Source organism: Aethalodelphis obliquidens, unplaced genomic scaffold (assembly GCF_003676395.1).
Source record: "Aethalodelphis obliquidens isolate GAN/ISIS:26980383/991018 unplaced genomic scaffold, ASM367639v1 scaffold5, whole genome shotgun sequence".
Classification (NCBI taxonomy): Eukaryota; Metazoa; Chordata; class Mammalia; order Artiodactyla; family Delphinidae; genus Aethalodelphis; species Aethalodelphis obliquidens.
The window spans coordinates 338,201-350,478 of record NW_020837949.1 but is presented as its reverse complement, the minus strand read 5'-3'; the positions used below and the strand labels follow the sequence as shown (position 1 = coordinate 350,478).

At 48.1% G+C, this 12,278-nt stretch overlaps 1 protein-coding gene across 6 annotated transcripts in view; it reads right to left on the bottom strand.

Annotated features, from left to right (window-relative positions):
• Positions 1–891: 891 nt before the first annotated feature.
• The window catches only part of ESYT2 (extended synaptotagmin 2), a 77,466-nt gene continuing 66,079 nt past the window's right edge, over positions 892–12,278 (bottom strand). For 3 of the 6 annotated variants that reach the window (XM_027101347.1, XM_027101349.1, XM_027101353.1), the window contains 7 exons: positions 11,738–11,824; positions 9,976–10,125; positions 8,356–8,744; positions 7,109–7,207; positions 5,585–5,716; positions 4,514–4,619; positions 892–4,014 (listed from right to left, as the gene is read on the bottom strand). In XM_027101347.1, coding sequence (XP_026957148.1) covers positions 3,853–4,014; positions 4,514–4,619; positions 5,585–5,716; positions 7,109–7,207; positions 8,356–8,744; positions 9,976–10,125; positions 11,738–11,824 — 1,125 coding nt within the window. In that variant the 3' untranslated portion in view covers positions 892–3,852. Of the gene's footprint in view, positions 4,015–4,102; positions 4,153–4,513; positions 4,620–5,584; positions 5,717–7,108; positions 7,208–8,355; positions 8,745–9,975; positions 10,126–11,737; positions 11,825–12,278 lie in introns of all 6 variants that reach the window. The other 3 variants (XM_027101350.1, XM_027101352.1, XM_027101351.1) reach the window with 2 other exon arrangements.

Here is a 12,278-nt window from a genome sequence, read left to right as displayed (position 1 = left end):
TATTTGAAAATGACCTTCTTTCCCAATACAAAATTTATAATCTTTTTCTTTCCCTATCGTATTGCCCAGGATTTCCAGATTAACACTAAATACAGACAGACCTCCTGGCTCATTTCCCACTTTTCTGCCTCAATTGTTTCTCAATTATTTCTCAGACTATGGCCTTTGTCTCAATAGGGTGTACTCTTTACTATGTTCACCAGCACCTTTCTCTTTAGCCCGAACTAAGAACTATCAATAGGTGCCCACCTTTCCTTAAATGGAAACTTGTTAGGACAAATTAATGTTATTTAAGGTCTGCCAGGTTTATTCATCCTTTATTCAACTGATATGCATTCACCAACTGTGTGCTAGGAACAGTGATAAACAATTGGAAAAGATTTAAGTAACACCCATATAACCTCTGCTTTGGACACTTACAGTCCCGGCGCGAAATGGTTTTAAATAAAGCTAAACTGGGATTATGCTACTGTGATGGTGCTGAGTGAGCTGATTAACAGGGAGGCTGGCGCTAGACTCTTGAGACTCGCCTCAGTCACCCCGGCCATCGGCAGGGGATGCCAACAGCAGTGGCACCTCTAGTGGTTCCCCTCCGCTTGTTCAAACCAGACCCTCTTTCATTCCTTCTCAGTGCTCTGGTTTTCAAGGCTGTTTTTTCTACTCATGATTATCTTTCAGAAGAGCTGTTTTCAAAACTCAGAGTCTGAGGTAGGCAGAGAATAGTCAAATTAAGATGGAAACAAAAGGAGTAATATCAGTGCCCTGAGGTAGTTCTTCTGAAAATGAAAGAATTAAGAACTAGCAAATATAAATACTATAACCACTTTTCAAATTATCTGCTTCCACACTAAAAATTTTACTCCAAAAGACAAAGAAAGAACAAATCACAAGTGAGCTAACAGAAACGTTTTATTGAATAAACACATGCACTGTCGTGTAAAATTAGCTGAGTGGAAAGGGCATTCTACAATAAACCTTCTGCTGTGTTCCATCCACAGCAGGCCATCCAGCTGGACTGGAGTTAAAGCAACAACCACAATATAAACACACACGCTGACTGCATCTGGCTTCAGTGCTTGACAAAGGAGGGCTGACCTCTGGATAAGGAAGAAACTGTGGTGAATTCAGCTGCAAGACTCCTTCTGTTTTAACCTGAAGCAACTGCCTCACACTTCCTACTTTAAGGCACAGGATAAGCAACAAAGTAACAATTCAAATTAACCAACGCTAATTTCCCCTCCATTGGTTTGGCTCCAGGTAGAAAAGCTAAAGTTCCCTTTTCCCAGATGAATCAATTATTCAGAACCACCGGCCATGAAGGTTTTGAGAATGGAGTGTCCATCGCCAGGATCCTGGAGCCCGGCGGAGGTCTGGCCTGATACTGATTCTCAGCTGCCCAACTGGACACAAGAGGTTCCCAAAACACCCATCGGCCATCGAGACAGAATCCCACCTGGGAGGTGTTTCAGTGACCTCAGAGTCATCGCTTTCCTTTCAAAGAGAATGGAGCTGTTTGCTGGGTCTGTGTCCAGCCCCACGATCCACACAGAGGGTGGGCATCATGCTGCTAATTGGCTTTGTTTGGGTTTTGTACCTTTCACGGCACTTATTTTGCCTAACTGCTTAACTGAAGTATCCCACCATGTAAAATACACATTGAACAGGTGAGCCACGTGGCTACAAAACCCAAAAGCTGGGGGTGTTGGTAGAAATCACTGGTGTGCTACGTTTCAGTGAGTGCTTCTCCTGTCTTAGAAATATGCCAGGAGCCAGGGGTCCCCAACCCCGGGGAGGAGGACCGGTTAGGAGCCTGGCCTCACAGCAGGAGGCGAGCGGCGGGCGAGCGAGCGAAGCTTCACCTGCCGCTCCCCGTCGCTCCCCATCGCTGGCGTTGCCGCCCGAGCCATCTTCCCCCACCCCGCCCCCAGTCCATGGAAAAACTGTCTTCCACGAAACCGGTCCCTGGTGCCGAAAAGGCTGGGGGCCACTGCCAGAAGCCCTGCAACAAACTTTTTTTTTTTTTTTTTTTTGGCTGCACCGCGTGGTTTGTGGGATCTTAGTTCCCCAGCCAGGGATCGAACCCGGGCCCCTGGCAGTGAGAGCGTCGAGTCCTAACCGCTGGACCACCAGGGAATTCCCACAACAAACCTAATTTTTAAAAAATCTCCAAAGATCTAGTATCACGGGCAGGCAATTAGATTTAGGAATTACCTGTCTTCCTCACGCTGCTGCAGTACCAGAGTTAGGTGTTTCCCGAGCACACGCCCCTGAGTGTCACCACGTTCGTAAGGCCCTCCCGCGCTGACAGAGGAGATGGTCTCTGCTGGGGCTTCGGAGAAGCTTCATGACCCAGGAAGCTGCGAGAGCACCGGGTCTGCACGACTGCATGAGACGTACCGCAAGGCTACAGGCCCCATCACACGCACACCCAGGGTTCAAGGTGTGCGGTGGACACCACTGAAACCCGCCAGAGGGCAGGAGCAGCGGTGGCGTCCACACAGGCACTTGGGCAGGCCGGTCACGCCCAGGAGTCCATGGCGGGGGCCCTAGTGAGGTCTCTGACTCAATCTCACAGCTCTATTTTCCCCGGGACTACTACGTAGCTGTAGGGTACCCTCTGGCTAAGGAAGTCATTTGCACCACACGTCTCAGAATCCTTAAAGCTCTTTCTGCACACGTGCACCCTGTGCTCGGGGCATGCACAGCTGCCGCACGGCTATGGAGCCTCACCTTGTAAGAGGCTTGCGGCCTTTAAGTATCTAAAACATGCTTTTCATAATCTAAGAAGAAAAATATTCCCAAATAAAAGTTGTATAACAATATTCCAATACTGAGGTCAGTCACGGCATAAAGTGAGGAAACCCAGTAAGGGGTTCCTTACAACCAGCAGCCGCTGTGCCGGAACCCCGGGGCTGCGGTGGTGGCGGGCGCCGGCTCGGGGGCTCTGTCCTCTGTGTGCGTCACGCTGACGATCACGGGCCGGCGTCGGCTCCCGCCGCGACTTCCTAGCTACTCACCCCGACCTACCTCACAGCCTCTACCGGGACAACGTGAGTTTGTCTTTCTTTTCGGGCTGAAAAACACTGTAAATTTCACAAAAGACTAACTGCTAACATTTAAAATCCGTCTGTATTACATTTCAGGAAAAGTATGATTATGTATCTGCACTGTTTCATGAATAAGTTACAACAAGCAACTAGAAATAAACTTAAGACATTCCATTTTATGTAAGAAATTTCAGATTAGTGCACTATGATTTATGAACCATGACAACTCTCTTAATATTTTATATAACTCAGTTATGTGACATTTTTCCTGATAAGCACTTCAACTGACTTCTCAATAATACATCTTTATATTTATGAAAGTGTAAATACTTTGAATACATTCTTTCATCATTCATAATGGGCAGAAATATACTAATATTTACTAATCTTTCAGCTTTTCTTTTTAAAAAGAAACACCAAAAAATAGGTCACTGAGAGCTTTTTCCTGCAGAGACAAAAACGGTTATTTGTCATAAGAATTTAATAAGTTTTAGAAGAAAAAAAATATATATTTCCTTGATCCATTTTCTTCTGAATTCAAACCAGCATGTAGAGATTATAAAAAATAGTCTATTTACACAGCATAGTGCACCTCAGTGATATACAAAACAAAGCAATAAAAAAGCACAACCATATATCGGCTTCCTAGGAGAGACAACTGACATAGAGCTTTATGCACACAACGGTTGGCCACTATCCTATGCACGCCGAAAAAACTGGTCAAATACTAGAGGAAATTAAACATACAAAACTTAATGCTAATAATGGCCAAATATGCCTAAAACGTCAATGTTTTATAAAACCACTAAGGGACAAGTAACCAAGTACATGAAATTATAAAAAGAGCATGGGTGCATCTGTGTGGGCTGCGTGTTGGCACGGGGCTGGCGGATACAGCGGGGGCTCCTCGGCCAGCGCAGCCTACGTCACCACGTGGGGCCTCGTCCCATCCTCCGTGAGGTCGTACCTGAGACACAGGAAGACACACGGTCACAGGGGAAGCGCTCCTGAATGGACACACGGGGCTCTGCGTCTGTCTGTTGGGGGGCACTCACCACTGGGTCCAGCCTTTGGCGAGTTCTTCAGATGCCAGACCGACCAGGACCTGTGGTGAGAAAAGGCCTGCAACAGTGGGTTTCAGGCCTCTCACCATCGCTTCCGATCTTCTCTGGCAACACACTCTCCCTCATTTTCAGCCTCTCACTTTTCAACTTTTCTACCCTTATGATCCACCCATGACCTATACGGTCAATTATACCCAAGAGGCCCTTCCTGTATCCAACAGTCCTGACAGGAAGTTATCACAAAGTACCAGGGGGGATAATTCACATTGATACCAGCTCACAAACCACTCACAGCAGCTTAGCTGACGTGGTTTATCCACGTACATAAATCTAGTCTAAAAAGAGTACTCTGGGTTAAGTGTTTAATTTTTACAAAGCGTAGGATTTTTTTTTCGAACTTACTTTGCCGAGAAGCCCTTTGTCTTTGGACAGGAAGCCACCGCTGTTCTTCACGGCCACGTCCAAGGTTCTCCTCTGCACGTCCGGCAACGAGACACTGAAATCAAAGCTGAAGTGGAAAACAGAGGATCATCCTTAAATTTCTCCATAATTTTGCTCTGTTTTACCGTAACTGAAAAATGACATTGCTGCTTATGAGACCATTCCAAATGTGATGTTCATTTTTTATTATAAAACTGATCTCTCCTGCTAGATGTTTGGACCTGGCCCTTCAGGAAGACTCAAAGTTTTTTTTTTTCCATTATTCTCTAAACATAAGAGGAGACTGGAATCCTAAACATGCGAAAGGCTGACCCTGTGGCTCCCCCGTGTGGACACAATGCCTGACTCCCGGTGTAAAACGTGAGCCATGGTGTGCGACACACTGGGGGGCCCAGGCCAGTCCGCTCCCCCAAAGAGGGTGAGCTCCAAGCCTGCAAGTGAACAGAAGTGGGGTGTCCGAGAGGCAGCCTCACAGAGGAGGGGATCTGCAGGCACCTTCTGGAGGCTGAAACCGGATGCTGCAGAACAAAAGCCTCCAGAAGCGAAGCTGGCAAAGCAGAGGACAAGGTCGGAGGCCTTGTGGGGACACGGGGACATGTGGACATGGCCGGCCTTCCCAAGAGCGAGCAGCCTGAACCCCAGGTTTGCAGGAACTCTTAGAGGCTGCGGCTGAGCCAGACACCCACACCAGGACCGGGTGCCTGCCCATCGGTTTCTCATCTCCGCGTAAAGTCACTGGTGAGAAGCCATGATTAAGTGACTAGTAACTGAGTTAATGGATATCAACACCATTCAACTTACTATTTCTCCACATGTGCACAGGCCAAGGCTGGTGGAGTGTGGCCCGAGGATTCACGATGTGATGCTCAAATGCCTATTTATTTATTTATGTTAACAAGTTTATGACCGCTCTTCGGGAGGTGTTTTTCACTCATGCTCTCACTGGTGTAAATGCCTCCGTCATTCCAAGGCACCACCAGGCCTTCCTTGAGTGGTGAACACAACTGTCTACCCCACTGAGTGGACGCGTACCTCTGATCAAACACGGGGTTCAGCGTTTTCTTTGACACGTGTGTTTTTCTCCTTCCTGACCTCCTCTTGTCTGGTAACAAATACAGGCGGACGTAGGGATCAGAGCCGTCTTCAGAGAAGGCAATGAGATTTCTTATAACACAAACCAGAGGATGCTCGGTATTAGAATCTACCTAAGATTAGACACCCGATTAGACGCCTCATCTATCTAAGGAGCACCGCACTGGGACTTACTACCTGGTTTTAGTTGCATCCCGTGACTGCCTCCTTCCCACGCGCACTTCGGTCGGCGGCTCTGCAGAGGTGGCCTCTGCCTCGTTTCCTGCGCCCAGGGTTTGGGGGATGTTCTGACCCGCAGAGAATCACCTTTCCACACTGCTTCACTGTCCCCTCCCAGTGAGGGGACGCGGCCAGCCTCGCGGGAGACCCCTCCCCGGCTCCTGCTCAGGCCACGGACCCCACCCTCTGCCCTTCGTCCACCCGAACGCTTCACAGACACAGGCCCACCTCCTTCACGCAGCTTCATGCTGCTCTCGTCCTCGGACAACTGGGCCAAACACGCTAGTATTTAATTACAGCCGACCCTTGAACCACGTGGACGTTAAGGGCTCCAACCCGCCGCATATGCGGTTCCGCATCCTTAGAGTCAACCAACTGCAAATCGTGTAGGGTGGTGGCATTTACTACTGAAAAGCTCCTCGTGTAGGTGGAGCCATGCCGCTCAAACCCACGCTGTTCAAGGGTCAGCTGTCCCTGCAACCACTTCCAATTGTTCACTTGTTGATGGACCGAAAGCCCACGAGGGAGAGTCCTCTGAATCAGACTGCTGCTCCGGAATCTCACACAGTAATTATCTCGGCAGCAGGAACATAGAAGTTGCTCAATAAATAGGTAGTGAAGCGAACTCGACATTTATATAATCATGTTTCTAAATGTTACTAATTTTACTTTCCTGTTTCCACGTCTTTTTATAACGTCCAAATATTTCTACCACATATCTCCATCACAGCTACTAGTGAGACAATCAAGTCACATAAAGGAAAATAATCAGCGCCACACCATCATCAGTCATCAAACACAAACTGAAGCAACACCGTCACATCACGTTATGTTTACTGAACCAGTACAAACCGTCCTGCTTGTGGGGAAAAGAGCTCGTGGGCTCTTCCCGAACAACTACAGCTATTCCTGTCACTATCCCACAGACTTGCCTGAATTCTCTGAATTGTTATAAATCCACTCCTGGAAATTGAATCCCCAAAAGACACTTCACTAAAAGAAAACTATGCTTATTATCATGTTGTAAACGTTAGACCACAGGGAATGTTTTATGAACTGCAATATGGCAGTTTAAGGGAGTGTTGCAAAGCAACCAAAACGGTTAGTAACAGAAAATGTTATGAAACAAGGTTAAGAACGTGAAAACCAGGACTACGGTATCTAACTGCAGTATCGCCTACTTGCTCTCGTCTGTAAATGAAACAAACTGCTGTCCATGACGCGAGAGCCGAGAGCCCGGCTCACCTGCAGGAGTGCACGACCACCACCAGCTTGTTCCTCTGCGAGCTGTGCCGGACGGTCAGCTGGATCTGCCCCAGCGGGGACTGTCCCAGGGTCGTCCCACTGAGGAAACAAAGCCGAGAGTGAGAGCACTCCTCAGACAGCACAGCGGCTGTGAGCACGTTCATTCACTCAGACAAGCGGGAAGCAAAGCACCCACGAACATGAACCTAGTCTGAACTTCTGGGTATGAACGGACCAGCTGGATTCATACTTCCTCCGAGGGTTCAATATAACCCAATTGCTGACAACCATGTAGCCCAAAGTGAGAACAAGACACAGGCTTCTCCTTACAAGCATCCACTCTTCAGAGTTTCTGAAGCTATGTCTACCCTAGAACTGCCCAAATCTGCACTCCTTTCTCAGAGCCCCTTGCTGTGCACCTCACGGGTCGTCTGATGAGGTCACACCCCCTCCCCTCCATCCCCATCTCAGGCTGAGGCACCAGCTCCAGGACAACCAATGACGGCTCTGACTCAGCTCTGAGATCTTCTCGGTTTCTCCTCAAATTTAGCTCCTGGGAAAAACTGGTTTCTTATTTAAAATTCTATTTCTTTCTAGAGCAAGGGAGAGACAGGGATTGCTTCCTTTCTCCTGAAATTGCAGCCACGAGCAGAGCTGCTCTGCGCATGGGTTAAGGCCGCCTGCCCCGGCTGAGCCCTGGGCCACAGGCTCCACACCTCGGCCTCTGCTCCGTGCTCAGCACACCGCAGGGCAGCAAAGAGGAGACCGCCCCAAAGGGCAACCCACTCCCCCTGCTGAGAGGAAAAGGCTCACGTTAGGGTAACTGCAGACTTTGTCCTTATCTAAGGAAACCACGGACATGCCCATGACTCAGGGGGCATAAGTGAGAAATCCACACAAACATCCACAGACAGACAAACCCGCTGGGCGGTGAAATGGGTGGGGGCCAAGCATGAAAGAGCAGGGCCTGTTCTCATGTGACAAACGTGTCCAGCTTCCGCCAAGCCTTTCCGCGTCAGGTCAGCTTTAGACTCTGCCTTCCTGGTCTGAGGATCCCCCCACTGTTCCTAAGCTTTAAATAAGCCAAATACTAGGCCCTGGAAAATGGCAGGTTTACTTTGAAAGCCAAAGGCTCGGTGAGCGAAAGGGCCACACTGCCTGAAAGCTGTTTGGCTTAGGACCGCGTTCCCTCCCCGCAGCCCGCGGGTCAAGAGCCAATTCAGCAAGAGCAAGGGGCGTCTAGTTACTTCTCAAGCTGCCGCAGCCTCTGTCGCAGCTCCTGTGTGGCGACGGGCAGCGAGATGTCTGAGGCGATGCTTGGGGTGGGCTCCTTGACGGAGACGTGGCTGGGGGAGCCGGTGCTGCTGGCCTGGAGGCTGGAGGAGCTTCTGCCCAGGTCCCGCGGACCCTGCGGGCTGGCCTCTGCGGGTTGGGCTCTCTCTTCCACACCTGGCTTATTATCGCAGCCCCCCATGACCGGCGTGGATGGGGCTGTGCTGCTGTCAGCAGTGCCTGGCGATGCAGACATCTGAGATCTGACAGATATTTTTCTCCCTTCCTTGGAAACAGAGGGTCGCTTTACTTGAGCTGAGTGCTGGTGGTCTGGAGACCTTTCTTGCTTTTCAAGGTGGAGTACCTTGAGGTGAAAATAGATACAAAATTAAAACGGGTAACACTGGTAACAGCCTCATACATGAACAGCTTTAGAGATACTCATTTGCAAACGTTTCTTTGAAGCTTGGCACAAAACATGAAAAACAATCTAGCCTCTCTGTTCAGCTATCCTACCATATTACAGAAAGTGCAGAAAAAGGCACATGCGGGTAAGCATCACAGCACCGCGTGGTGCCAGCCACACTTCTGTGCATCTCTCTCCGGCCTCCTCCTGTCCACTCTTCTGCACAGTGGTGACAGCTTGACAGTGGCAGAGCCCAAGCCACAAACCCCATCCTACACTGACCCTTATCCTACCGTCTCCACCAGCGACCGGGGCAGGGCGAGGCTGCCAGACCCCTAGGGTTGACATGGGAGCAACACCTCCCCGCTTTGCTTCCTTTCACATTAGCTCTGAGCGTGCACATGTACCTGAGCAGTCTAAACCCTGCATTGGGGGTCATCCCGACGGCCTGAAGCTTCTTCCCGCTTTTACCAAGTAAAGCTGCAGCCAACACCCCCAGTTCTGTGTTATTACCAGGAGTCAGATTTCCAGAGAAAGGGCTCTGTGGTTTACAGCTGAAGACACTGAAGTCCCTTCTGGAAAGGCTGTGACCAGGCACAAGGAGGCCATTTCCATCACACCTTCCACAGACTAAGTTTGTTTTACTTTAAAAAAAAGTTGGTTCTGCATTTTAATTTGCATTTTAAAAATTAGAGAGTTTTAGCATTTTCCCGTATGTTTGCCAGTTTTATTTTCAGCATTTCCTTAGGTACTTACAAATGAATCATCGTCTATTTTGGACAATATTTTTCCTGTAATCTCTACCGTCTTGCAGAGTTTTTTTTAATTCTTTTTTCTGAATGACCTTTGAAAATTTAACATTAGCAGAAAACTTTATTGATCCAGACAGCAATACTTTCTGGACAAAAGGATTTAAAAAAAAAAAAAAAAACGCTGGTGGGATTCATGTGAAAGCCCAAGGAACAATTCCGGGCCTGCTCAAGCAACCTGGAAACTCTGCTGCTGTTGGTGTCGGAGTCCAAGCCCTGCTCATCTCTCCCCCGAGCTACACAGCCAGCAGCAACGTGAAAACTCACACTCCCCGTAAAGCACATCCCTGTCATCCCTGCCCCGCGCCCAGCACCGTGAGCACCACGGGCACTGCCCACCCAGGACGCTTCCCCCAGCTGCGCTCTGGAGACGGCAGTACCCTGAGGGCGAGCTTCATCTTCAGTGAGCTGTTGGGGCCTGAGTTACTGAGCTGGAACCGCTGGTTCAGGGTCATGTCCTCGCAGGCGAGCAGCTGGCTGAGAGGGATCCTCAGGTTCCCCAGGCAACACTGGTGCTGCTCATCTTTCACCTGCCAAACACGACAGAGCGCTCAACGCTGGGGATGGAGACAGAACACGCAGGAAGGCCCCAAACCCCATCTTCGGCCACCTCCTTCTACATCCTGTCGCCATGCACAACGCAGTAGGAAACCCCGTCAGGGAGACTCAAAACATTGCCAATAGTGATGCTACAGTGTAGCCATGTCACAGGGCCGGTCATCTCCCAATCACATAGTCATAATGAGCACGAAAAAGAGAAAACCCCGTTCGAGGAATCCATTACAAGGACCCTGAGCTGAGAGGCAGCAGTCCACACAAATCTGAAGATGAGAAGGAAATGTCTTCAGTCCTGTGAAAACGGTGACAAAACACATGCCTAGTGGTGTGCCAAGTTCTAGTGGTGACACTTGTTCATGGAGAAGACCCATTTCTAAGTTTCTTTTAAGACTTCTACTCAAAATGTACAATATCTGCTTTAACTGCGTGACAATTTCTGGCTCCTGAATAATAACCTTCAGCTTTGCCTCTGCAACAGGAACCACTCCTGTTAGGTTGCTGCGATACAGGTAGTTTAATCAAAAGGGGTAAGAACTTTGGTGGTTTCATAGGCTCTACAGCGATGATCAAGTAAGTTAGCTACACGTAAAAACCGAACAGCCTGATTGCTTATTGTTTAAACTGTAATCGCAAAAGCATTTTTTAATGAAATAACTAAGTTTACAGAATGTTAAAAATTATTTTTTTAAATCCAAGGTCCAGTTACTATAGATTATTTTAAGAGGAGTGCAAAAAATTCTTTGTTTTAAAGGTTATCCCATCTTATTTTTTTAAATTGAAGTACAGTTTATAATATTATATTAGTTTCAGGTATATAAAAGTGATTCATTAACTTTATAGACTGTACTCCATTTAAAGTTATTACAAAATAATGGCTCTAGTTCTCTGTGCTGCACAATATACCTTTATTGTTTGTTCACTTACGATGCAAAAATTCTTAAAATTTTAGCAAATTAAATTGAACACGTAAAAAGGATACTACATCACAAGTGGGGTTATGTCCAAATAAAGGTTTGTCTGTAAGGTTTTCTCATGTTAAATCTTGAAAACCAGTAAATGTTTGCAAGATTTAAGATTTAAAAGTCAACACTGCATTTCACCATATTTACAAACTTAAAAAGGAAAATCACGTGATCATCTCAATACTTGTAGAAAAGTCTCTGACAATATTCAACACCCATTCATTACAAAAACACTCAGCAAACCGGCAGGAGGAGTAGAAGGAAGTGAAACACAAAGGCTTTTGCCCTTAGGATCTGGAAGGAGGCAAAGGTGTCCACTGACGCCGAGGCCGGGCTGGCAGCGGGGAAGGAACAGGAAGGGAAGTGTCATTACGAGCAGTACCCTGAGGTATCCACACGTCCAGCAGGGCTGACAGTGGTGCCAACATGTGAACACCAACACCCACTGCACCTCTGGACGCCAGTAACAGTCAGTCAAAAGTTGAAAATTAAAAACTGACAGCCCCCCGCCCGACACCTAGGGCATGAACACATCTGGTGGGCCCACAATGGCGGTTCTCCCTGTGTTGACTATGTGACGCAGAGATACAAACACAACCACGTAAATATGCAAATCACTTACCTCCACCTCGAGTTCCTGGCGCTTGGGATTGTGAACGAAGAAAGTGAAGTTTTCCTCCCACACAGGTTCATTGGTTTTGTACCGAATCTGAAAGAAATATCCAAAATCAGCTCTGGGATATTTGCTGAGGCAAAGCACTACCACACTGTGTTTATCGAGTATCGCACTTGGCAGCTACGGATGACACCCATCCTCTGGGCTGTCCTATCAAGAGTTAACTGTGGAAGGTCCGGAGCGTGTCAGCGGATGAGCTGCCAGCAGCTTCCAGCCTGGGTCCCAGGCCCCATGACAATGCGACATCTGCATGTGTGGTCCTCACTCCACGATCTCCCCAGGCCAGCGGACTGCTGCACGTCAGGAAGTTTCTTAGATGAATGGTTAGCAGTTAATAAAAGGGAGGAATTCCTGAAATGTTTCCTGAAAGTAGCACATATTATAGCAACAGCAATGCCCTCTCTCAGTTTTTGAACAGAATCGTATTTGTTGAACAAGTCCCCTACATATGAACCTTCAAGCTGTGAACTTTCAAAGACGCGAATGT